Consider the following 25,849-nt stretch of genomic DNA (forward strand, 5'->3'; position numbering starts at 1 on the left):
CAAGTTAAGTACAAAATCTTCTTCGCAATTTTTTTTCTCGAAATTTTGTGCTTGTCTAAATAATTCAAATAGACCAAATTGATAGGAAATTTTTTGCTCTATACGCTGTTATTTATATTTTTACTATAGCTCTTACCGTTACTGAGATATAAGCAAAATGAAATTTCAAATGCGATTTTAACATTGATCCACCACTCGAAAAAATTTTTATTTATTTTTATCGTAATCAGCAGGTCAAATTACATAAAATATCAAAAACGCCTTCTTCTCCAACAACTTTCTAATTCAGAAGTTTCTTGGTTGGTCTATACTGCCATCTCAAGCAGCTACGCTAGCTAGTCGAGACTCGAGACTCGAGACTCGAGACTCGAGACTATATATATACCTACAAACTGGCAATGCCTCTATATACATACGAATTGACGTTCTTCTGCTTCATATTTGTATTTGAGTTCTCGCCAGTTTCAACTTTAACTCCATGCATACAAGGTAAGCATATACGAAAAATGTATGTGACTTATTAAGTATACTCGTGTGTGTTATCGACGACATTTCTAATTTAGTTGCTTGCAAACGCACAGAAACAATTTTTCTCGTTTAAAAATTTTGAGGTTGGCTCTTTTTTCTTGTCCATGTATTTATCTTAGCTTTGTAGCTAAATTATCATTGTATATACTGCATATGTATACGTATGCCAAGGACACCAAAAGTTTTTGAGCATTGTGCTCGCTCTTCGTTTGAATTAACATTTTCGAACTTTAGTTTCATAAGACTTTATTTTCAGTGCAAAGTTACAATTTTTTTCAAAAGTTTAGAATAATTTTTTTTTTGTTTTAGTTTATGAGTGCCAGTTCAAAGTCTTACTCTTTGAGGAAATAACAATTTCAAAGTACCTAAGAATGGTCAAATTTTAATCTTATTTAGAAGTTTCATTCAATTAACATTACTACTTCATTCAAACAATCTTAAAACGCATATGATTATCTAAAAGTATTTATTCATATGCAGAATTTTTTTAGAAATTATTACAGTGTTATTCTACAATACATATGCATAGCATAGCCCGAAAAAATATACATAAAGTTGGAAGAAAATTTAATAAGTATTTAGGTATCGAAAAATTGCTACTTTCAAAATTGTCCTTAAAAAAATTTCTGGAAGATTAAAATTAAAATGTGAAAAGATGCATGTCAGTTAGAGGAATATTTTCATCACTAAATCAAGCTTTATATGCACACAATATAAAACTTAACTCCAACCTAATTATTTTTCTCAATATATTGTACTTTTAATTTGTATTTTGCTAAAAAAAATTAACTAAATCTTTCTGTTATTTGCAATATTCAAAAAACTGTTCATATTTAATACAAAATTAAAAAATAAATTTTTTATTTAATATCAGAACTTTCTTTTTGTAAAATACTAATGTAATAAACATACAATAATTTGTTAATAATTTTTGAATTTAATATGATTCAATTAGTGAATCACAGTCAAGTTGCAGCTATAACTTATAGACTGTCATGGATAGGACCGTTTAAATATTGAAATGTTGTATGATTTTAGGTTAAATTATTTTTTAACTCTCCATATCATAATAGAATGATTTTAATCAGGTTCACTGAGTTTCTGCTATTCTGCTGTTATCTTTTTCACTTTGGGTCAAGTTTTGAGTGTCACATCGTCATTTTTTCAAAGTCAACCTTCCTATAGCTTGTGTAAGTTACCTTGCTATCATTATATAACAAATAATTATATAGATTATAAATCATAAATACTTCTCATTAAGTTTCAGTTTTTTTCTTTATCTCTTTTTCTATGTTTCAGATATAATGCTAAGCAGTTGGATTAAGCATACTTTGCACTGCTTTCTTTTAGTGACCGTTATACTGCTCTTTGAATTTGTATCAGGTGGTTTGCACTGGGGACCAAGAGACCAGAGCCAACTCGATCCATGGCATCAGTACGGCTTTGTGGGTACTCTTGTGCTTTATCTCTTAAGAACTCTGACTTTTCTCTCCTTTCCTCAAGTTCTCTTCAATTTCATTGGACTTACCATTTACAATGCCTTCTTAACCAAAGTAGATCTTAAGGGCTCACCTCTTCTTGCACCCTTTGTCTGCATCAGGGTAGTGACTCGTGGTGATTACCCCCAATTAGTGAAAACGAATGTAGACAGAAATTTGAACAAGTGCATTGATGCAGGTCTAGAGAACTTTCAAATAGAAGTAGTGAGTGATAAGCCCATTGGCTTGGCAGCACATAGGAGGGTACGGGAAGTAGTGGTGCCTTCTACCTACCGAACAAGCAGTGGAGCTCTGTTTAAAGCCAGAGCCCTACAATATTGCTTAGAAAATTCTGTCAATGAGTTAGCTGATCATGATTGGATTGTTCACCTTGACGAAGAAACATTACTTACTGAAAATTCTATTCGAGGAATATTAAATTTTATTCTTGATGGAAAACACCAATTTGGTCAAGGTTTAATTACTTATGGTAATGAAGATATTATAAGCTGGTTTACTACACTGGCTGACAGCTTTAGGGTAGCAGATGATATGGGAAAACTTAGACTGCAGTTTACCATGTTTCACAAGCCTCTTTTTAGTATGAAAGGCTCATATGTAGTCACTCAGGTAGGTGTTTTTCATATTTTTCTTTAAAATCATAAGTATTAAAGAAGCACTGTATCTATTCTCTAAATTGCAAAGATTTTATGAAATAACATTTGATTTTTACTAATTTAAAAATCGCAGAAGTAGAAATACAAAACTTTAAATGGTCTTTCTTTACTCGGTTATAATTGTTATTTACTATTTTAACAAAAAAAGTTGAACTACATTAAAATGGTGTGAAGCTTTGATCACGTACAGTAGAGGCCATTGGTAAATTGGTAAATTGGTAAATTTTATACTTCCCGCTCATTTTTTTTGTTTTTTTTTTTGTTTGATGGAGCGGGGAGGAGAAAATCTTCATAGACACCCCAGCTTATCCGGTGGTAGTGTCGGATTCATCCGGTGTGCCTACCGACTAAAAACTAACCTCCCCGCATGGGACAGGTCCGTGAGGGTCACTCCCCTAGATAACAAAAGGGCATAAAAGGAGAAAGAAGAAGGAAAATAACGGAGAATTTCGGAGGCCGACTCGCTCTTGAAGAGATGAAAGGAGGGGACACTTACGCATCTGGGCGAAGCTCGACTTTCCGCTCAACGAATTAAACGGCCTCCAGTGTACTTATGGTACGTATGTTATACGCGGGCATTAATCACAAAACAAACCAAAGCTATGTGAGAGCTTCTTTCCCACATAATGTAGAGCAATCAATAACATATTCTTTTATATAGATCAGCCATTTTATGACAGTAAATTTTTCACCATTTCCCTGCTGAAAGTTCGTTTTGTTTCCTTGGGTTTGGAGATCAAAATCAGTCTTTACTTCCTGTCGTTTGGTTGCGCAAAAGTATACTGCACACACGAGAAAATATATTTCTTATTTGGATGTACACGTTCCAAATAAAAATTTTTTTTTCATCATACTGCCCCGAAAGTAGCAACTTTTATTTCGCTTCGCGGATCAAAATTCCCTTCTCTCGGCGCAGGATTGTTTAAAAACAGAATACGCACCACGTTCAGAGGTTAAGAAATGTCCTGAAGAAAAAAACGTTTTTCCACGTGAAATCTGCGACATTCTTAACCTCGCTCACTAGGTGTGTAATATACTATAACCGCCTTCTGACCTCAAAATAGCACAATCACCGCTTGATTTTGGGTTCTCAGGCGGAAAAATAGTATACGAAACTCATTCGAAAAGGCATCTTTACGAATCTCGTTACGGCCTTCGCCTTCGGCTCGTACTGTAAACCTCTCTGTTCGTAAATCGAATCCTTTGCAAACTTGTACGCAATATACTATTTCAAGGCACACACTTGAACCGATTTTCTTCTTATTCTATGTACCCTTAGAGTTTCTTTATCTCTATAAAGAAAAATTGTGTGCAAGCATTTAAGGACTTGTGACTCTGTTTTCCACCCCACTAGAAATTTTGAATACTAATTTTCTCACGTAAAAAAACCAGACTAAACTGAAAAATATCGAAAACTAGTTAAATCGTCCCGGGTTTAAGAAAAATCTTATTTTTTCGCATTCTGCAGTCGTTGGGAGACATTAATCACCCTGAACCTTAACATAACTTCGAAATATAAATAATTAAGGGTGAATTTATCCATCCAAAGCCTCCCTTTGTATTGCAGTACCAAAAATTGATTTTGAAATGTATTATTTTACCTCGAAAATTCTCTCTCAGAGGTATTTGAGGCCATTAATCACGTATTGGAGGTCTATTTGCTAGCAGGAATAGTTTGAACTCCTCGAAATCATCCTCAGTTGCAGTAAATCATTAAACAATTTGTAATTTTACCTCTAAAATCGTTCTCCAGGAGGCGTTCAAGGTCGCTGATCACGATTCCGAGGTCCATCTATGGGCAGGGGTAGTTTCAACTCCTAAAATCACCCCCACTTTCAGTAAATCTTACTACTTTACCTTGGAAATGCTCTTCCAGGAAACCATAAAGAACTTATTTGAATATTGTTTATTAGGAGTAAAACGGCATTGAAACCACCTCTGCACACAAACAGACCCTAAATTCGTGACCAGCGACCTTGAAAACCCCTGAGAAACGACTTTTAAGGCACAAGTATGAATTTTTAAAAAAAAGAAATAATTAGAGTACACCTACTTTCAATAGATCTTTAAGAATCCGATATTAGACGTGATTCGCGCATTCTAAGTACTTCCATGTTTGCTATGATATATACAATACTTGTACGAATTGTTGGTCATGTGATGCAGAATGAAAAAAAAATTTTGGCTACCATAAAAGTGAAATAATCCACTCTATCTTATTGAGATTAAGAAAAACAATAGACAATTTCCATTGTAAAGTTATAATTTTTCATTCAATTTGTTTTCTATGATTATTTATAATTTAATATTAAAATTCATTCGTGCCTCATTAATTTCTACAGATCTCAAAAAATTAATAATGAGAAAATAGGTTTTGGTCACGTGACAATTTTTCTTATAATATATAATAGAGAACAGAAAATCAATTTATAGGTAGAAAATGAAGGATGTAGCTTTGCCTTTGAGATATGACTTTTATTATTTTTAGAATTATTACGATTGTTTGTATCAATCAGTGTAACACACATTTTTGTACCTCAATACTTATTTTCTGTACGTGGAACTATTTTTAGCCTATCTGTCTTCCTTTTCAAGATACGGTTGTTTTCCTACTTTTGAGAGGTTATGTTATAACAAAAATTTTTCGAAAATTTTATCAACGTCCATGTTAGTTTCCCAAACATGCCAGACTAAATAAAAAAATTGTTTTTACTTGTTCTTTTCAAGATACAGTTAAAAAAAGAAGTAATTAAGATTATGTTTGTGCATACTCCAACCCCTCTATATTTGTACACCTCGATCATGTAATTCAAGCCAGTAAAAATTGTTACTTTTAGCCAATTTTGCTTTCCTTTCGAGATACAGCGTTTTTTTTTGTTTTCAAAGGTTAAGTTGTCAAATTATACATATTTAATACTTAATATACGTTTTTTTACATACATATATTCGCTGTGAGTGTGAAGACAGCCAGCACTCGAGTCTACGATTTTTTGCAACGCTGTCTGGATAGCGGACAACTTCCACAATGCCAAGTCTCGAAAAAATATACAATAAAGTTGATGTAATTTCTGTACGGTTGAGCAAGTACTACTAAAAGATGATGTGAACAATCAGCTTGACTACAAAAAATGTGTTTAATAATTTTAGTGCGTGCGTAACTCATACGCCTGTAACGATTTCAAGCAAAATATCTCGATGCGGCTACCAGAAGAAAACGTGACGTCAAATTTGATGTATCTGACAGTCCAAATAACAGAAAAAGGTTAGCCTGCTCGACTTTGTTACAGGCGTGTGAGTTATGCACGCACTAAAATCATTAAACACATTGTTTGTAGTCAAGCTGATTATTCATATCATCTTTTAATAGTACTTGTTCAACCGTACAGAAATTACACTAACTGTAATGAATATTTTTCCGAGACTTGGCATTGTGGAAGTTATCCGCTATCAAGCCAACGTTACAACAAATTGCTGACTCGAGCGCTGGCTGTTTTCACTCTCACAGCGAATACATATGAAAGGATAAATAGGATAAAAGAATAATTTTTACTATTTTTTTTCTAAGACTTAAATGAGATCAAGCGACATTTATGTCAGACATTATTTACCTGATAGTACCTGAGATGTAACGAAGGCCCAGTTTAGCCCATATTACAGCCACGTTACGATTTCCACCATGCAGCAGTAGGTATACCTACTCTATACATAGAGTACTATAGAGAGAAGCTATATCATATGTATAGATAGAGTAACTGCGGTGCACTATTGTGCGCATGCGAGAGAGAGGAAGAGAGACAGACAAACAGATCCCCTGCTTTCAGCGCAGTCAGCGCTGGCTGGAATACGTACAGATAATATATATATAGATACTTATGTGCACGACAGCTTTCGCTCGCTCGTTTTACGGGTTAACTTCCCATATAAGGCACACCTATAGAAGTTTCCCTTCAATATATCACTGTTACGTGTGCATGGCACAGTTCAAATTTTGAGTAAGATTCTATTCTTACATACTCTTTCGTGTTCAAGAGCGACTGTTAGATTTTGAACTTAAAGAAGTACTGGGTTTTGACCCGTCTGTACTTGTAGCCTGGTCAGATACGTCGATCATTGACTGTTTCTAAGGTAATGGGTCAAGCAACTAGTGCAAAGACTGAGCGATTCTGCTAAACTTTTGGTGGCCATACATTACAGTCACACCAAGTTTCGAAGGGCTCTCATAATGGCGTCAGTGGACAAAAAGACGAGAATTGTCGTCAAACAGACCAAATCAGATGATTCTCTGTTTGATGGGAACCTGATTGATAAGCTATGACCCCTGCAGCTACGATGAAAGGAAGATTCCTTTCAGAGGTCAACGCAGCTTTAAACTGTCCAAGCCTGCATAGAAGACGGCCATTCTAGTAGGCAGAGTGACAAGGACAACAGTACAGGCCAAACTTCCAGTTCAGAGGAGCGAGAAAGAACAACAAAAAGAGAGAGGGGCCTCAAAGGCACCAACCACCCAAGTTCACGCCTCCAGAGAACTAGAAGTAAATGATATCGTGGGACGTTTGGCTCAATTTCGTGACAACTGAGCTAGAATAACCACAGATAAATTTATTTTCGACATCATTTGCAGATTTGAGATTCCGTTTACTTCTGACGTGGTACGAAATAGGGTTCTAGAGGGCGTTGTCAATCGAAACAAGAATTGTCTAGGTTAACAATAGCAATAGATATCCTAGTTTCAAAAGGCGTAGTAAAGGCAGGGCGGGTCTTCTTTTCCTACTTTTTGGAAGCAAAAACAGACGGCACTGACCGTTTCCTACTGAATCTCAAGAGCCTTAATAAGTTTATCTTTCCACTACACTTTAAACTTGAAGATCTTCGAATAGCTGCGAAAATGATACAAAAATACTGTTTTAGGAGCACTATAGATCTCAAAGATGCTTAACATATGGTGTTAGTGAACACAATAATTTGAAGAACTCTAAAAAGTTCTACAAGAATTCTAAAAAGTTTCTAAGCTTTTGATTTGAAAACAAAATTTTCCAATTAACTTGCTTACTATTTTCTTTGAATGTAAATCCATTTATCTTCACTAACATTTGAAAATCTGTTATATATCCCTTAAGAGCCCAAGGCTACAGCTCAGTGGTCTTTCTAGACGATCTTTTGTATGTTGGTAAGAATTTTACACCGTGTGAAAACAATATAGGTGCTACGGTATACCTTTTGACCAAGCTGAAATTTTTGATTCAGAGAACTAAGAATGAATTAGTGCCCCAACGTACATGTAAATTTACAGAAATAATCGTAAACTCCATACAGATCTGTTTTAGCTTACCGTAACAAAAGATAGTGAAGCTTCTCAATTTATATCATACTTAATAAAGATAAATGTAAAATTAGGGAATTTGCTTCTCTTTTAGGATCGTTCGTGGTAACACTACCATCAGTGAGTCAAAGTCTCTTGTATACGAGAATTCTTAAGAGGGAGATACTGGTAGTACTACTCCAGAACGACTTAAACTACGTGGCTACCATACGAATCTCTAATAATGCTATAGAGCTGACTTGTCGTGGTGGTTGAGTACCATACTAAAAGTCAGAAATTCCATTAGGATAAAGAAGAAAAACACGAGAAGAAGAGCGAGTAAGCGGATAAGGTCAGTAAGAGCTCTGGCATCCACCGCTTTGCTTCCATTTATTGTATAAATGTATATAAATACTCTCTAAACTTGTGGCTAACGTATTGTAGAAAGAAGGGTCTGCATCATGTTTATCGTGATATCTTTGAACAAGGCTTCTTAGTATAATTACGGTTGAACTTGACGTACAAGTAAGTTTGTTTGACCGTGTAAATGTGGACGAATGTATATGCAGCCAAATACTTAGGCATGATTTTATATACATATTCACACATTTAGAAACATAAGCATTACAGGTTTAAGGGTTTAAAAATTATAAATTACATTAAATACTTGCGTAAAGTATACACATAAAACATAACTTTTTCCTAACTTCTTTCCTTTTTCCTAAAGTATGCAAGTCTTTCGTGCAGGCCCCTTATAAAAAGTTCCCTTTACATGACTTGTTTTTCCATTCTTCTATTGAGCGAATCCAAGCTATTATTAGGTGTAATAAAAAAATTTCATCTATTCACCATCTCACTCACTTTATTAACCTTTTTTCAAATTGATGGCCATTTTATCGATGACATAGCAACGTGTTGATTTTTACGAATATGCAAGCCCCTGGAGGACCAGACATATCATCCGATAAAGTCAACTATCTGTCTTTGAACCGGGATAAGTAGTTTTTCAAAATCTTGGATACTCATTCTTTCAAAAAAGCTGGAATGAAAAATATCGATACTTTTCAACTAAATTTGAACCACATGACTTGTTTAACTCCTTATGTTTTTGCCACATGTATAAGAAGATTAAACAGTAAAATATCTCTTTTCTTACTTACATACTCTTTTAGAACAATGCTGCAACAGAAAAGCAGAAGAATTAATTCCAACTTTATTTTGATTCTTAGACAATGAAATATTATTGTACAACTAACTAACTTCTAAAGTACTCATTTTTGAAACGAAATTTCTTATGCTGGGTTCAGTGCAAAGATGTAACGTTATGAAAAAGTGTCACGAAAAATTTTTAGAGAATTAGAGAATGAAGAAAACCCGATAACTACTTCCATGTACGGCCTCTGCTCTCACCTCTCTGTGCACTGTCTTCACACGGTCCACACCTCTCTCTCTCTATCTCTTTCTCTTTTACACATTATACCACTGCATGACACTATTATATGGTGTTATTTGTATATATACATGCATGTAGTCTTTTCAGTGTTAGCAGCAATGCCAGCGAAAAAAGTAATGCGACTGTTTTTAGCAATCAGACTTAAGAAGATCTTGCCTACATGGAAAGTAATGGCATAGAATTAATGGCCTAGTGAAACCAGGAGATTGAGCTAGTTAAATCTGCAACAAGAGTTATTGAAAACACGCTTGGAGCTATTACCATAAATTATGGGAATACTGCAAACGTCGTTAAGGAAAGCCTCAAAGCTGCTCTCAAATACCTGAAAGCAGCTGAGGTGATAAGACAAGGCTTACTTTTTGATGAAGAAAGATTTTAAAAAGGTTGGAAGGAGTCCTTTGAATCCGTGAAGTACAGGCGAGATTATTTTCGACGGCATGTTCAGAAAAGAACCATGAACACTGCCCTTAAGGAAATAGAGCGAGTTAAAAAAAACAGGAGCGCATCAGACAGCCCTGAAAAACGCCAACAAGCCATGTATTCTAAGAAAAAGAAAACAGGCAGAGGCAAACAACAAGAGGAATATATATGTGTATATGTATATATATGTATGTATAGTTTGTGCGCGCGCGCGTGTGTGTGTGCGTGCTTGCGTGCGTGCTACGCTGTATATTTTTGCACTTATAGCGTAGCATGGCCTATCTATAAATTATACATGTATTTATTTTTACATTATGCGTACGTTAACACCACAACTTCACTACACTGTAATCAATAATGGACGATATATTGAATTCAATAATTATAGAACCATCAGAAAAGAGACACATAGCATACTAAAAAAATTATTACAATTATTCAAATCGATTCTAAAATTATGTTACAAACCTAATCTTTAAAAAAATTAAATAATGCGATATTTCAAAAGAAAAGCAAAATAGGTCGAAAACAATCTTTTTTACGGATATAAAGGCGCCCATTAATCATGTGAGGTGTTTAGGGGAGGAGGGGTTCAAGCTTCATCTCATCATATCTTACGCAGCGCTAACATTAAAGTTGCCCTTAAGAGCACAAGAAAAAGAGCTTAGCCAAAGTCGAGTAAAGAAAAGCATTGTCCCATAAGCCATCAAGCACTGTGGCCAGTTGCACACAGCCACGCTTCTAAGTGCTTAATAAAAACGATTTTTTAAATATTTGACGACTTAATCAACAGTCTGTCAACACTGTCATTCATTCAAAATGAGTGATCATGATTCACCGAAGCAGAAGTTCCCGAAAAAAGGAAGACTTAATGCTACACTTTAGCGTAAAATTGAATAGCTCATCAGAGAAATGATAGACAAAAAGGCCCAGACTACTCTAGTATACCTTTAAGTAGATTATAAACACCTTTTTCTTGGTGCTGTTTCATTTTACGCGCATTCAATGGAAAGCGGTATTGATCTTTTCATTCTGCACTCACTATACACAAATCTACCAAAACAAACTATTTTCTCCATATGTCAATGTTATGTCTGAAAATCTTCATCGCAATACTTTAATTCCAAGTAAATACTCAAACCTCTAGCAGTATTTTGGCTCAAGCTGAAACAAGTAAGTAATTACAGTTTTAAAAACGTAGAATGTGCAAGTCAGACTGGGATGAGCGCACAGTATGTTCAAAACTCAGAATCCAAGGATGAGGATAGTACTTACTAACCAGCAGCTAAGAAATCAAGATTTTGGTAAAGATCCTTAACTAGTGAATTAGTATTTGCCTTCCTTTAAATGCATGGCTTTTTCCCATTTTCCTTTTTGAGTTAAAATGTCTTTAGTTTTGAAGGTGCTTCAAACCGAAAAACTTAGCCTCTTGCGATTAGTGATGATGAAGATGAAGTCACGACGGCATCAAAGACAATACAGCGTGCAAGTGGCGGTGGGAAATCGATGATTTTAAAAAGAAGCTTACGCTTGAAGAAACAAAAGAATGTATGCTCTGAAGCATAGAAAAAATAAAAGTCAAGAAATAATTAATTCATGTTTCAAGAATCCCGACGCGGCAAAGTCGTTGATGCCTTATGCTGGTCCTGGACAACCGAGTTTTTAAGAAGTGCAGCCTGAATTAATAAAAGCAATAGTAGATTTAGCTATGTTTGGTGCATCTGCTGAGGAGCGGCATTGCTATGAGATTTTTCGTACTGTTCATACGCTTTCAGAGCTCACTGACAAATTGATTGAGATGGGATTCAATATTCAATATTCATCGAAGTAATACTTACATATGTCTACTGCTAAGACGCTCAAATACTCGTGAGGCTTATTGTCATGTAGTGACTATTCAAGTAAAGCTGAGCAGTCTTGAAGCTGACCATCATAAAGCTCATCAAGACCAATACTTTTGTGTGGCCTCTATAAGGTTTCTTGAGACTGTAGCCTCAATGCTTGGCCCTAACACCGTGAATTTTTTGTCTCATGATAATAAAATCTGAGTTCTAATAGGATTCACAGTGGCAAACAAGTAGGCAAGCGCCTTTGCTAATGCATGTTGAGTATAAGGTGTCGCTGCCAGATCACGACTTCGTGATTGCTTTGAGGCACAAATTGATTCCGAGCGTGTGTGCTCTTTGTGGAATAAAACTCAATTAAAAGGGACGGTAAGAAGCTGTTTCGTACAGTAGGTCGACTTATATAGCAATCAGAAGTGGCAAGCACTCATCGTCAACTGCAACTAGTCACACTCAAGATTTGAACACTCTTTTAACCCTTGATTTTCTTCACAATTTTATGAAAAATGGAGACAGAAAAATTAAGCTTATTCTTATCATTTCGAACAATGGTGGTCCTGACGAGAATCTACAATATCATGATGTTATTGCACACGCCATACAGTACTTTAAATAATATGATTTAGATGCATTGTTTATAGTAACAAATGCCCCTGGCAAAAGAGCTTTTAAAAAATAAGTGCTTTAAAAAGTGTAGCCTTATTTATTATTAATTCAAATTCGAAATATACTTTACGAAGAATATTTTCCATAGCTAATTATTTCTACTGTAATTTTTTATGAAATTCTTAGTTTTGCAACTTTACTTGTGAACGATTTGTAATTGAAAATTTCTTCCTAAAGTATATTTTCTGTGTCCAAATCGTTTTCACGTTTAACTCGTACGAAAATTCTTTTTTTTTTTGCATCTTGATATTGCAAGAAATAATTTCCTACTGTTGGAAATGAGAGCGACCGACAGTAGGCCCGGCTTTTGTGTACATTGTGTACACTAACTTGTAGTCTCTGTCGGCTCAACGCTCTGTGCATGTGCGCTTGGTCGACTTGGCGCGCTGCAGGTGTGTGTGTGCGTATTCACGCGACGAGCTTTGTATACTGTAAGCGCCAGATTATACTCAGCTTTCGTCGAAGATAGACTATGTTAATTAACGTTGCCAAACTCTAGCATTCAAAGATGCATACATCACCTTAAATGCTAGCGTAAATCTTCTGATTAACTCTCTCAATACAGTGGACAAAACTCAGTTGTGCAGTGCAGTGCACTTAGTGCTTTGTTTAAGTTGCTCACTGCATAATCTGCAGACCAGCTCAAATAGTTAATCTCATCGAACTACCAGTGATCATCAACAGCAAGATTCAGTGAAACTCTTGTGTATTTCTACAGACAGTAATTGTGTATTTCTACAGACAATCGTTTTTCTTTAATCAATATTTCAATCAGTTATATTATATCAGTGCTTTCATTTTCACATTTATTCGTGTAACTTTCAAACTCTCTTGCGAGCTCAAAGTCAGTGCGTGTTTACATATTGTGTTATTCAACTTGACTCTTTTCTTTCTACATTCTTCGCTTTTATATATTTCAATAGTTCATTGCTTTAAGACTATAGACATTATTTCTTTTCTCCTGTATTATTTTGACCTTTACTATTTTTGTGAATATTAACTGTGATTTTTCTTGGCCTTTGAGTGACATTAAAAGTTGTTATTTTATGCTGTTTAATTTTATTGTGTTTTATTGTGTCTTCCCAATCACCCTATCCGAGCCTAGTGTGTGCTAACGCATACGCCTCGAACACCTACGTTAAAATAAATGATTTTTAAAGAATAAACCTATTCTGTCGAAACTTTAACCTTGGGACTTATTAATTGTTATAACAAACGCTATAACTAAAAGAAATCACTTACTGTAGAAGATAAATGGTATTGAAGATGTGTTTTCAAAATTTAGTGTTATTTTTGGTATAAAAACTCTATTACCGATTCTATCTCCAATTATTTTATTTGTTTAAATATTATACTCCCATAATTTCGTTATTTTTAACCTTGTTTTATAACATAAGCTGTCGTACAAGATTAAATTTCTGATCAACATAACTATTGCTCTGATTTTTAAATGAAGTTCATTGAGCAATAGGCCTTTAGGAGTATTATTTTATATATCAGTATAACAGTTAATACAAATGTTACCCTTATTTTATCAACACCCTCATATGTTGTGTTATTTGTTCTGAAATACGCGTATGGGCCTTACTACCTAAAAGTCTGGTTCCACCTAAGATTTCGATGAAAAATAGTGTGCTCCCCCTTAACATTAAGGTCTGGCAACAACGCTGAGTAGAAGAAGTTTGTTTATTGTCGGCTGCTGTTCATAGTATTTTTAAATGTTTTGTTATGCAATACACTCCGAATAAATCAGCTTTAAAAGTCAGGATACTTTCAGAAAAGAAAGAACGTTATTGACAAAGTTTACAAAAATGAAGGGTGTGTGGTTGAAGTAGCAAAAAAAATTACATGAAAATAGAAAAAAAAAAATGCTGTAGACTGTAATGATCAGTTCTCGCCGTACAAAATAAAGACGAAAAGTTCTACTATTAAAGATAATAAAATAACCATGGCAGCTACATGTCCTCGAATAGAAAATATGTGTACTTCAGCTGATTATTAGTTTTGCTGCACATGTAATAGCCCACTTTCCTTAAATAATATTATTGAAGAAAATGAATGTTAATTAACATTTACTATTAATATAAAATGCAAGTACTGTTTCAATATTTATGATCCACCCGTGAATAAAAAACACTTGACATTAAAGAAAGAAAACCATTTTGATATCAACACTAGAGTCGTTTTGGAGTAAGTAACTTGTACTTGTTTAAAAATCATTATTCTTCATTATTTTACCCACTTATGAAGTTCATTTTCATTAAAAATTGTAAGACCCTTAGGCGCTGGGCTAGGTCACACTCACATTTCTTAAGTTACAAGCTTCTTGGATGTGCCTATAATGAATCAAAAGATTTTCAAGGTCTATGAGGAAATAGTTGAACACACTATAGAAAAACTAGCTCTAGCAAATTGTAAAAAACAGCATTTGAAAATAATACGTTACATTACAAGGGATGAAATTCGATGATCCGCTCTCGGCAATCAAGTTGCCCGCTGGAGCGGATTATCGAGTGACGTTCCGTGTGATGTATACTATTTTTCTTACTACTTCGGCCGAAAATTCGTGGTTCATTAGCCATCAAATAACAATTAGCTTTAGTGGTGAGTATGGTGATAGGTTATATTTGGGGCAAAAGTGAAGGGCCCGTATCATCCGCTAACATTTACGACCCGAGCGAAGCGAAGCTTGTTGGTTAGTGGATGTTAAGGGGGGTTATCGTGATATTTCATTTTCTAGAGAATTAAAAAAAAAATAAAATGGGACACTTATTTTGTCACTACACATAACACATTAAAATTTTAGAGAAACTAGCTTTGTAGTTTTTGAGAAAAAAAATCTTAAAATTTTTCTGTTATACATGGGCTCTTATGGAGAGGTCGTTGCGGGCTCGCTGCCAAAGATACGTATTCTAATAGATCTCGTTTGATTTTCTATAGATTTTCGTAAAAAACTAATATGTTGAACTGACTATATTAAAAAGCATAGTTCTAAATTTCATAAGGCCTAGCTTTACAGTTTATGAAATGTTGTAAAGTACAGTAGCAGATTTTGCCAAAAATTTGATGAAAATGAAGCAAACAGATGACTAGACTCAAAGTGCGCATGCGCGAGTACATTCACTCATAAAAATTCATCGTTACGGGAAAAAAAGAGTGTACAATCAACTTGGATCTTGATACACCAAATTTTTAACGCATATTGTACCACGATAACCCCCTTAAAAGGCCTGGAAAGCAAAAGAAGTTGGTCAGAACTACTTAATTTTGTTAAAACTCCTTTGGATTTTATTAGTTACTAAATAACATCTTATACATTTTTTTATTTAATAAATATTATTGCATATCAACAGCATTTACACATTTATAATCTAATATAATTATTTATTAGACTCCTGGGCATCGGTTGCTGCTAAAGTCACATATTTGATTTTTATAAGATTTTTCCAACCATCATTTTATCAATGTTTCTATATTCAGATTGAGGTTATAAATTTACTATGTTGCATATTACTGAAAGAGGTTACATGCATTACACGACAAATTTATAATCATATCCGAGTTGGACGCGTGCTCTATGTAAAAGCTTTTTCACAGCTCGAAAAAAATTAATTAATGCAGCATAAATAAGTACCTGCTTAATACTTGTGCACTTTTGCACTGCTACTCGCGCTCTCTCTATCTCTTTTTCAAACAAGGAGGAGTAGGGGGAGTACTGGAGCACTGCTGCTCGCTCTCTCTATCTCTCTCTGAAGCAAGAAAAAGTAGGGAGCAGGAAGTTTTTTCCCCTCGACCCCTCTTGTCTTGTCTTTGTGGTTGGCCTTGTGTCATTGCTGTGAAAACGGTATGCCATATTAAATCTTTTTGTTATGTGTATTTAACTGTGTACTCGAGAATCAATAATTCGAGGCACCGTTGATTCTTACTGCTCCACGGCACGGTATGCATTACACCGCAGAGCCAGGCACCGTTTCCCTTACTAGTTAAAGCAATACCACGTAATTTTAGGCCAAGACACTTTAACGGCAGGGCCCAGGTATTTGAGATCCTGGGACGATTCCTAACCTTTCGTAGATTTAAACTTATAGCCCCAAATTAAGTCCAGCGGAGTTATAGCATAGGAAAGAAAATGATTTTTTTTTAGTAACTTTACCGAACCCAATTGCGGTATTATGAAAGATTATACCTTATTAACGTGTCAAAATTTCTTTCCCTGCCGAAACATACTGTTCGGTTCGGAGCAATGAATTGAAAAAAAAATTTTTTTTTTGAACTCACTTTACCGCTTCAAAATTTAATGAACTGTTCATTATAATATTTGAAATGTACAAAAAAATTTCCTGCCGTTTCTGCTAGACCGTTTCCGAGAAATACATTTTGCAAAGTGCCGAAAAAATCGATTTTCGAGACCTTTTCGAACAATACCTGAAATAATTAGTTAACATTGTTGAAAATGGCAGGGAGTACATTCATACCTTTATGGAGTCCCAATAAACTATACGTGTCGTTCCCTGACATTTTTGATAATATTTACCCCCCCCCTTTGCCCACCCCTAACATATATAAATTGTACGATTTACAATACGTTTAATGACGTCATGTGTCACCCCACTACAGTCCTATAATTTATATATGTTAGGGGTGCGCAAAGGGGGGGTACATATTATCAAAAATAGCAGGGAACGGCACGTATAGTTTATTGGGACTCGATAAAGGTATGAATGCACTCCCTGCCATTTTCAACAATGTTAACTAATTATTTCAGGTATTGTTCGAAAAGGTCTCGAAAATCGATTTTTTCGGCACTTTGCAAAATGTATTTCTCGGAAACGGTCAAGCAGAAACAGCAGGGAATTTCTTTGTACATTTCAAATATTGTAATGAAAAGTTCATTAAATTTTGAAGCGGTAAAGTGAGTTCAAAAAAAAAAATTTTTTTTTTTAATTCATTGCTCCGAACCGAACCGTATGTTTCGGCAGGGAAAAAAATTTTGACATGTTAATAAGGTATAATCTTTCATAATACCGCAATTAGGTTCGGTAAAGTTACTAAAAAAAAATCATTTTCTTTCCTATGCTATAACTCCGCTGGACTTAATTTGGGGCTATAAGTTTAAATCTACGAAAGGTTAGGAATCGTCCCAGGATCTCAAATACTTGGGCCCTGCCGTTAAAGTGTCTTGGCCTAAAATTACGTGCCATTGCTCTGAATATACTCTCAGATGGCACGGTAGCATTACACAATACTGACGAGGAGTTCCACAGCGTTTGGGACGTATGGAAAAAACCACAGAGGTACCCACGAAAAAGTGACGGAGCGGGGTCTCGAACCCGAGCCCTCCAGACGGAGGGCAAGCGCTCTATCATTTTTCACTTATATCACTTAAGCCACTGTGAACTCCATCCCTCGACCCCTCTATGCGATATAGATGTCTCGTCGATAGGGAAGGAACATTGGCATTCGTCCCTATACACTGCCACTGAAACTCGAATTTTTGGGTGAGGTAATAAGAAAAAGAAATTAAACAATGTTAAATAAAAAATAATCAAAAGTGTCGCTGTAGGAAACAAAGAGAGATAGTTTACAAAAAATTGGAACTAATTAAAAGCAATCTTTATTTTTAATTTTTTTGTTAACAAATCATGTCAAACGATAAATTATTGTATTGCAAATATTGTTTATGTGAAGTAATAACTTGATTGTTTTTTTTTTTACATTTTTTAAAAATTATTAATTTTCTATACTAATACAAAAGTTTTTTGGACACAATGCCAATTTTTTTTACTTTAATTACTTGTCAGTATTAATTATTTTTAAGTGAACATACAAGTTTAATTGTGTTTTAGTAATCTTACATAAATGGTTACGGTTGTATTTTAGGTCTGAAAACATTAATCCTGATCTTATAAATGCAAATAAACTGACAATCAAAGATCTAGGCAGGTATCATTCGTATTGCTGTTTCATATGATATGGGATGGACCACTTAAAGAAATAGAAGAGACTATTAAGGTTTAAATGGAAGTAGTTATTTTTCGAAAAATTTGGAAAGAAATGTATTTCTTGGTTTGGAAATGGTGACCTAGTGAATTAATCTTAGATGGCGCTACTGGTACTAAGACTCTAGCCAATGAGATGTGAGAACAGTTTATGAGATAATAGTTAAACTATTGCTGCCCTGCGTGCTAAAAGTAGTTACGAGATTGCAAAACTATCAGGTGTTAACCATACTAGAAAATGTGTAACGAATGCATTGTATAAATTGAAGATAAATTTTAAAGAAATATTTGAAGATGTAATATATTACTCACATCGTTGTTTTACTTAGGCAATATCATAAAATGTAAGAAAAAAAAGCAGATGACAAAGGCAATTAGATGCATTCCTTATCATGCCGTAAATAATCATGAGCATTGTGGTTCTTGGTGTGGATATAAAATAAATACCAATATTTACAAGTATGTGCATAGTTTTGTCTTCTTTCTGTAGGCTTACGTTTTTCATAAAATAATCTATACCTGTTATTTCATACGGACTCTCGTATTGTTAATCCTATTTATTGTTTGATGGCTGTTTCAGCATACAATATACACTATTTCTTACTCCAAGAAATATTTAGTAATTAGTTTACGGCCATTGTAGTGTTCGGATCGATACTTCGCCTAAGTTTGGTTCATTGCTCTAATAGTTCTCATTTCTGTCAGGGTCTCAACTAATTCTTTAAAATATTCCCAGTAAGCACATTTTCTCAAGATCTCTTAAAGATGTCTTGTAGTCTTCTAATATCCATCTAAAATATGTCTTTAGAGAATTTTAGCTCTACAACTCCTCAAAGATGTCTTTCATGTGGATATTAGAAATCTACAAGACATCTACAAGAAATCTTGAGAAAATGTGTTTCCTGGGTTTGTTTTAAAGTCTGGCCTTTAGGTTACAGTTTAATTCTAGATGGCATTATAGCTTTTTGGCCAAAAACGATTTCAAACGGTGAATAGCCCGTACTTTGATGGTCCGTTGTGTTGTATGAGTGCATGCACATTGGTACATGTTCGATCCAGTAAATACTTGATTTTACGTAGGCTTTTATGTACTCTGTAAGGGTATGATGCATCCATTCAATGGTTTCATTTGTTTCTGGGTAAAATGCTGCACTGTCTATTTAATCTATTTTAAATTATCTTGCGAGTTGGTCCATGCTTTTGTTCATGAAATGAGTGCCCTGATTTGATAATAAGTGTTCTGGATGTTCGAAGTACGCTATAAACTTATCTAACATCGTTTATACGGCTTTTTCGGTCGTTGCTTTTTTCATGGGTGTGAAAATGATGAATTTCGTTACAAATTTAACAGCGCTAAAGTAACTTTCAGAATTGAAAAAAAATTTTTTTTAACAATACTTTTTTGTGAACAATACTGTACATAATATAGCAAACGTCCGTGATCAGTGGTTTGTTAAGGGAAAATTAGCCGGGAGTTCATATATACGTACACAAGTGTACTTGAGATTCACTGCTTCTGTGCTATTGCAACGTTTCTCTGGGCATTTGCTTCAGCCTCTAAAATACTAAAAGAAGTTTAAAAAAAGTCTCTTTTGGACCAAACTTTAATAAACCTTAATCTTTCTGATAACGCGATTTATTAGCAATCATTAAAAACTTCAAAACTGGTCTTTGTTTTGATTTGATTGTTCCCATAATAAATGGCCCTACACATTTTCTGGCGAAAACAATCTATTCGCTTCGTGCAGCAATTTAAAACAACGCCACCTACAGGGGAAAAGTTGTCGATTCTAACAAACAAGAATACATAGATTGTTATGGACAATGATATATTACAATCGTTAATTTTAACAGTAATGTATATTTAACAACTCACATAATTTTGTTGGTTGCTGAATATACTTTTCAACTAAAAAAATATCCATTTAATAGGATCTGAATAAAAAAAAATTTGTTTTTCGTTCATGGTTGTATTTTGTGAGTTAGTATTGCGATTTTTTTCGCATATCAATTTGTTTCGTGAAGTACTTTCGAATCAGCACATTAAAAAGTAATATTTATTATGCTCGCTCATATATTATTTTAATTTCATACTATAAATTTACTTTTTTTTTATGAAATTGAAAATGAAATTGAAATGATTTTTATGGAATTGGAGTTGTTTTTTAAGTTGCTGCACAAAGTGAATAATTAGTGTCAGAAAGTATTGACCGAAGAACTTCACCTCTAATAATTGAATGTGAAATTCCTATTAACGAAATCAATGAATGCATAGCATTTTTATTAAATAAACTTTTTTCCATTTTCGACACTAAGTTTTACCAACAAATTTTCGGTACTCTCATGAAGTCTCCCATTTCCCCTTTTCGCAGACCATGTAATAAACGACCTGAAAAGTGATTTCCTCTGAATTTTAAAAAATGAATACAATATTCTTACAATTTTTTATTTTTGTTGCGTGGACAACATATTACTCTTGCAAGGGGGCAATTTTATCACCTAGAAATTTATAATATACGCCTTATCCGCGCTGTCGACTGCGTGCAGGAAAATAGATTAGATATGCGCAGGAATCATCAGCAAATACGGAGAATTGATTGTGCACCGAGAGATAACGTAGATTGCGACGGTGAATCATCTCAAAGTCGGCTATAAAAAGCGCTGACGCGTAAAAAAATTATCCTCTTCTAGCGAACCTGGGACGCGGAGATCCGCTGCTTACCCAGACCTGGAACTCTCCCGTGCACCGGTACTGACCGGGACCAGCACGAGCCGAGAGAGAGAGAGAGCGATCACGTAGTTAAGATACTAGGAATAGCGATGGCGCTTCTTGGGTGAAATACTCGGATAGATTACTAGAGCTTTCCTCTAGGTACCCAAGGCCCCGAGGACGACCTAACCCTACGTGACTCTTTCAGGATAGGTATAGAGCCGAGGACTAATACTCCGAGGCTGTACTACTCTTGGTGGAACCCCCAACGCGAAAGAGAATTTGTGCGGGAAAATTTTAAAATCTTTTAAAATATATTTTGGAAAAATTTAAAGTTAAAAATATAATCCAGTTTGGATTCAAGCGCGAAATTCAACTTATCTCGAAATGATTCACAGCCTTTGAAATAAACCAGAAACTTTACGGTTTTTAGTTTAAAAGTTGCGATGATTATTAAAATAAAAATAAGTAAAAAACCTAGCAATTAAAAACATAATTACCTTATTAAAACAAAGGTGAATAAACTTAAGAAAGAGAATAATTAATTGTACTTATTTATTCAAACCTACCCCTCAATAGGTGGTTCCGAGTCCTTATATTCCTTAAAGCTTATTTGATAATTTAATTATGAGTGATTTTGTTATTTAGTTTACAATCTAATTGATTGAAAATTTTCATTGTTTTGTCTATTTTCGAGCTCACGAGTAGATAAGAAATTGAGTTACATAAAATAAAAATAAGTTTCAACGTATAAGAACTTTATCTATGCCCAAAGAGGTTTAAATAAATTTATGTGGAATAAGAATAAATTACCAAAGTAAAAATCAATAAAGCGATAGTAAAAGTAATCGCTGTATATACTGCAGGGATTTATAGATTATTCAACACTTCATTTAAAATTAAGATAAAAGCTATTTTAAGATGTTTTTCTTTATGGAATCGTCCTCCAACATATGATTACCGATATTGATTGTGTGTTGGTTCCTAATCTTAAAGTTTCCCTGGAACATATGCAATTCTTAGCCATGCCTTAACTACCGCCAACTAGTCGGGGTTACACTCAAAGAATGGAAGGTCGTACTTTCAAAAAAAAATCACTTTGACAAAGTTCTAAATGTTTTGAATTTATACCATTCCCAAGTACATTTTACTTATCAAATCGAGATGGACAATGAAATCAACCTCTTAGATTCAACAATAATTAGAAATTCTAATTAGTTTATCTTTGTCTGATTTAAAACATCTAATTTATTTAGATAAATTTTAAATTACTTCTTAGGTTATCCAATTAATTTGAAAAAAAATTTTTTTTTACTTTTACTCAACATATTACTTTTTTTTTTTTTAATAAACGATATGCTATAATTTAAAGATTTTGGTCCTGGAAAGTTAATTTTAACTGTATATTTTCATGTATGTACATATATTCGTTTTATTACATGATTTGTAACTACTGCTTTATTCCTAATATTTTTTATTATTTCTTTCTTATGGCATTCAATCTTCTAGTTAATTCATGGTTTTAATACTTGTGATTAAGAGCTTCGATGGCTTAGTGGTTAGTATGCTAGCCTCCTAGTCGGAGATTCTTGAGGGGTCGTGGGTGAGAACCCTTTTGAAAATTATCTAGATTTTTCCCCGATTCTTTTCGCTAGAATAAGTACCCAGGATGCCGAAATATCACTTATCTGGTTTTTAAAACTAATACTTGATTTTTCTGGTGATGTCTGAACCTCCAAGAGCTTTCTTTTCGAAGAAAAACCAGCACCTGGCCTGCTCACAAGGTAAAGCCTCTGTAAGTTATAAAAAGGTCGGTACAGCGAATTAGATGGTTTATTGGAAAATATATTTTCATTAAACCTAATAATAACTGAGGTGTGCTTAAGACAATGGCTGCGCCCTGTAGATAGTACCTATTAAGATGCATGATCGAGTCGTCTGAGGGGACTTTGCAAAGGGGCGTGCACGAAAGACTGACACACCGTGCAGTGAGAGCAAAAAGTTGAAAGCAAAAAGGTTGCTGATATGGTAAAAGCTGAAAAGAGTCCTAGAAATCAAAATACCAATACCAATATTTGTAATTAAGGCAGTATTAACATGATTACGTTTATTGAACCGAAAGATTTTAAACAATTACAAACATTATTTTATAAATCCAATTAATTTTCCACTATTTGAAATCACGATTTGATTTTTTTTTTAATTCTATCGAACATTATAAATAGAGAAAGAATTAGGCTAACTTTTTTATTAATATAAATGACTTTAAATAAGAAGTTCTATACTAATAATATTGAAACAAAGTGAGATTTTTTGCTTCCATACAATTGTTTTGCCTATGGCAAGTGCTCCATTCTACATTTCCTGATGAGAAAAGGAAAGTAAGAACATTGGATTGACATCCTGCAATAATTTTTTTATACATTGGCGACTTAGTACACTATTTATTAAATTATTTAGATACACTTACAAGTCCTAATCTCCAATATTTACTGATTTTTAAACGAATATACCTTTACATTCTCCTGTTACAAGTTTATTGTATTAAAGATTTTCTTTTTTATGTTTTCTTTCAAAGCTAATTTTATAGTTTTAAAGGCATTCTATACTTGCAATTCGATTTAATTGGATTTGATTTGAAACGTTTTTCCACAGAAGCGAAGCCATCATCATTTGTATAATTAAATGTAAAAATGATTATCAGAACTGTCACAATAGATTTAGGTGTGATGTGACAAACTTGATCTTGACTTTTTGAATTACTAATAGTTTTTTTTCACTCACGAGATTTGCGCTAAAGGATGCAAAAGATTATTGTCATTTCAAATAAAATATGTAAAATAATCACCGTTTAGCAATAACTGCATTAATTTATTATTACACAGACTTGAGCCAAGTAAAAATATTCTTCAACGTTTACAAAAATCTAGTTTTTGTCTTTTACCTTCCCAAGATTTTGCTGAACAAAATTGGATTCAACATTCATTTTGCCCAGGTGGTAAAGCCCCACTAGTATATATATGTAAACCAGCTCGGCTTCACCTTATATATTATCCTCCTATATTATATAGTTAAATGTGTGAGGCATTCCACATAACCCCCTTCCCCTCCACTGCCCCGTGCTTTTCAAAAGACCCCCCACCATTTCCCCGCTGCCCCTCCACCACCACCCACAATTTAAGCTAAAATTCGTCTTATTTCTTTCACACGTTATTTCAACCCGATAAATATTGAATTTTCAAAAAAAGGCATTGAAATATATTTTATAAAAGAGAAAATAAAAAATTTTAACAGCATGTGGATGATTCTTAACCATCGTAGTAATGTTTTATACATAATTTTCTTACTTTCTTTAAAACACACATTAACTATTTTTAACGAAATATAAAATGTCAATGTGTACTTATTGATACAGTTAAATTTATATGGGAACTTAAAAGAAAATAAATAAAAAATAAAACTAATAATAAATAATATTTGTTGGCATAATATCTTAAGTACTATGCTAGAGTTTTTTTTATTTTGTTGAATGATTACATTTTATTTACTTCGATTACAAACTATTTTTTATTGTTTACCACAGACCAACTAAAGCTGATTTTTTTATAACAACCATACTCATTTTATGTGAGGGGTATTTATTTTATATCTTTTTTAATATTATCATTACTTATACAATTCATGTTTTTCAATTGGAAAACATTTTTGTCATCTAAGACATTTTGCCTCCTACTTCAAAGCCTATACGAAGGACTATAATGCATTGAGGAGGTTATTGGTTTATTATAAATTATAAATTCAATATTTATTGGGTTGTAATAACGTGTGAAAGAAATAAGACGAATTTTATGATTTCTTGAGGTTTTGTGCATAAGCACACGATCAGTAAGAGCTAATTTAGGAGTGAGAATAAAAACTCCAAAGTCAGGTGTTAGTTTGAGCAACGTTTCGTTGGTCTTAACGCCAACCTCATCAGGCTCAGTCTATATCGTTAAGACGATCGTTACAGACTCTTAACGATATAGACTGAGCCTGATGAGGTTGGCGTTAAGACCAACGAAACGTTGCTCAAACTAACACCTGACTTTGGAGTTTTTATTCTCACTCCTAAATTAGCTCTTACTGATCGTGTGCTTATGCACAAAACCTCAAGAAATCATGGAAACAATTGGGAGCAGAACGGCACGTTCAACAAACACCGTAAAGACGAATTTTAGCTTACATTGTGGGTGGTGGTGAAGGGGCAGCGGGGAAATGGTGGGGGGTCTTTTGAAAAGCACGGGGCAGTGGAGGGGAAGGGGGTTATGTGGAATGCCTCACACATTTAACTATATAATATAGGAGGATAATATATAAGGTGAAGCCGAACTGGTTTACATATATATACTAGTGGGGCTTTACCACCTGGGCAAAATGAATGTTGAATCCAATTTTGTTCAGCAAAATCTTGGGAAGGTAAAAGACAAAAACTAGATTTTTGTAAACGTTGAAGAATATTTTTACTTGGCTCAAGTCTGTGTAATAATAAATTAATGCAGTTATTGCTAAACGGTGATTATTTTACATATTTTATTTGAAATGACAATAATCTTTTGCATCCTTTAGCGCAAATCTCGTGAGTGAAAAAAAACTATTAGTAATTCAAAAAGTCAAGATCAAGTTTGTCACATCACACCTAAATCTATTGTGACAGTTCTGATAATCATTTTTACATTTAATTATACAAATGATGATGGCTTCGCTTCTGTGGAAAAACGTTTCAAATCAAATCCAAT

General features: G+C 34.0%; 1 protein-coding gene across 1 annotated transcript in view; it reads left to right on the top strand.

Moving 5' to 3' along the window:
- The first annotated feature begins 428 nt into the window (after window positions 1-428).
- Window positions 429-25,849, top strand: part of egh (beta-1,4-mannosyltransferase egh) — a 101,087-nt gene continuing 75,666 nt past the window's right edge. Inside the window, exons 1-3 of the mRNA XM_014354498.2 lie at window positions 429-489; window positions 1,617-1,718; window positions 1,828-2,636. Of these exons, the coding sequence (XP_014209984.1) occupies window positions 1,833-2,636 (804 nt within the window). The 5' untranslated portion in view covers window positions 429-489; window positions 1,617-1,718; window positions 1,828-1,832. The remainder of the gene's footprint in view (window positions 490-1,616; window positions 1,719-1,827; window positions 2,637-25,849) is intronic.

Source organism: Copidosoma floridanum, unplaced genomic scaffold (genome assembly GCF_036245765.1).
Source record: "Copidosoma floridanum isolate Cflo_tuat_1 unplaced genomic scaffold, Cflo_Japanese_pri ptg000030l, whole genome shotgun sequence".
In the NCBI taxonomy this organism is placed as follows: Eukaryota; Metazoa; Arthropoda; class Insecta; order Hymenoptera; family Encyrtidae; genus Copidosoma; species Copidosoma floridanum.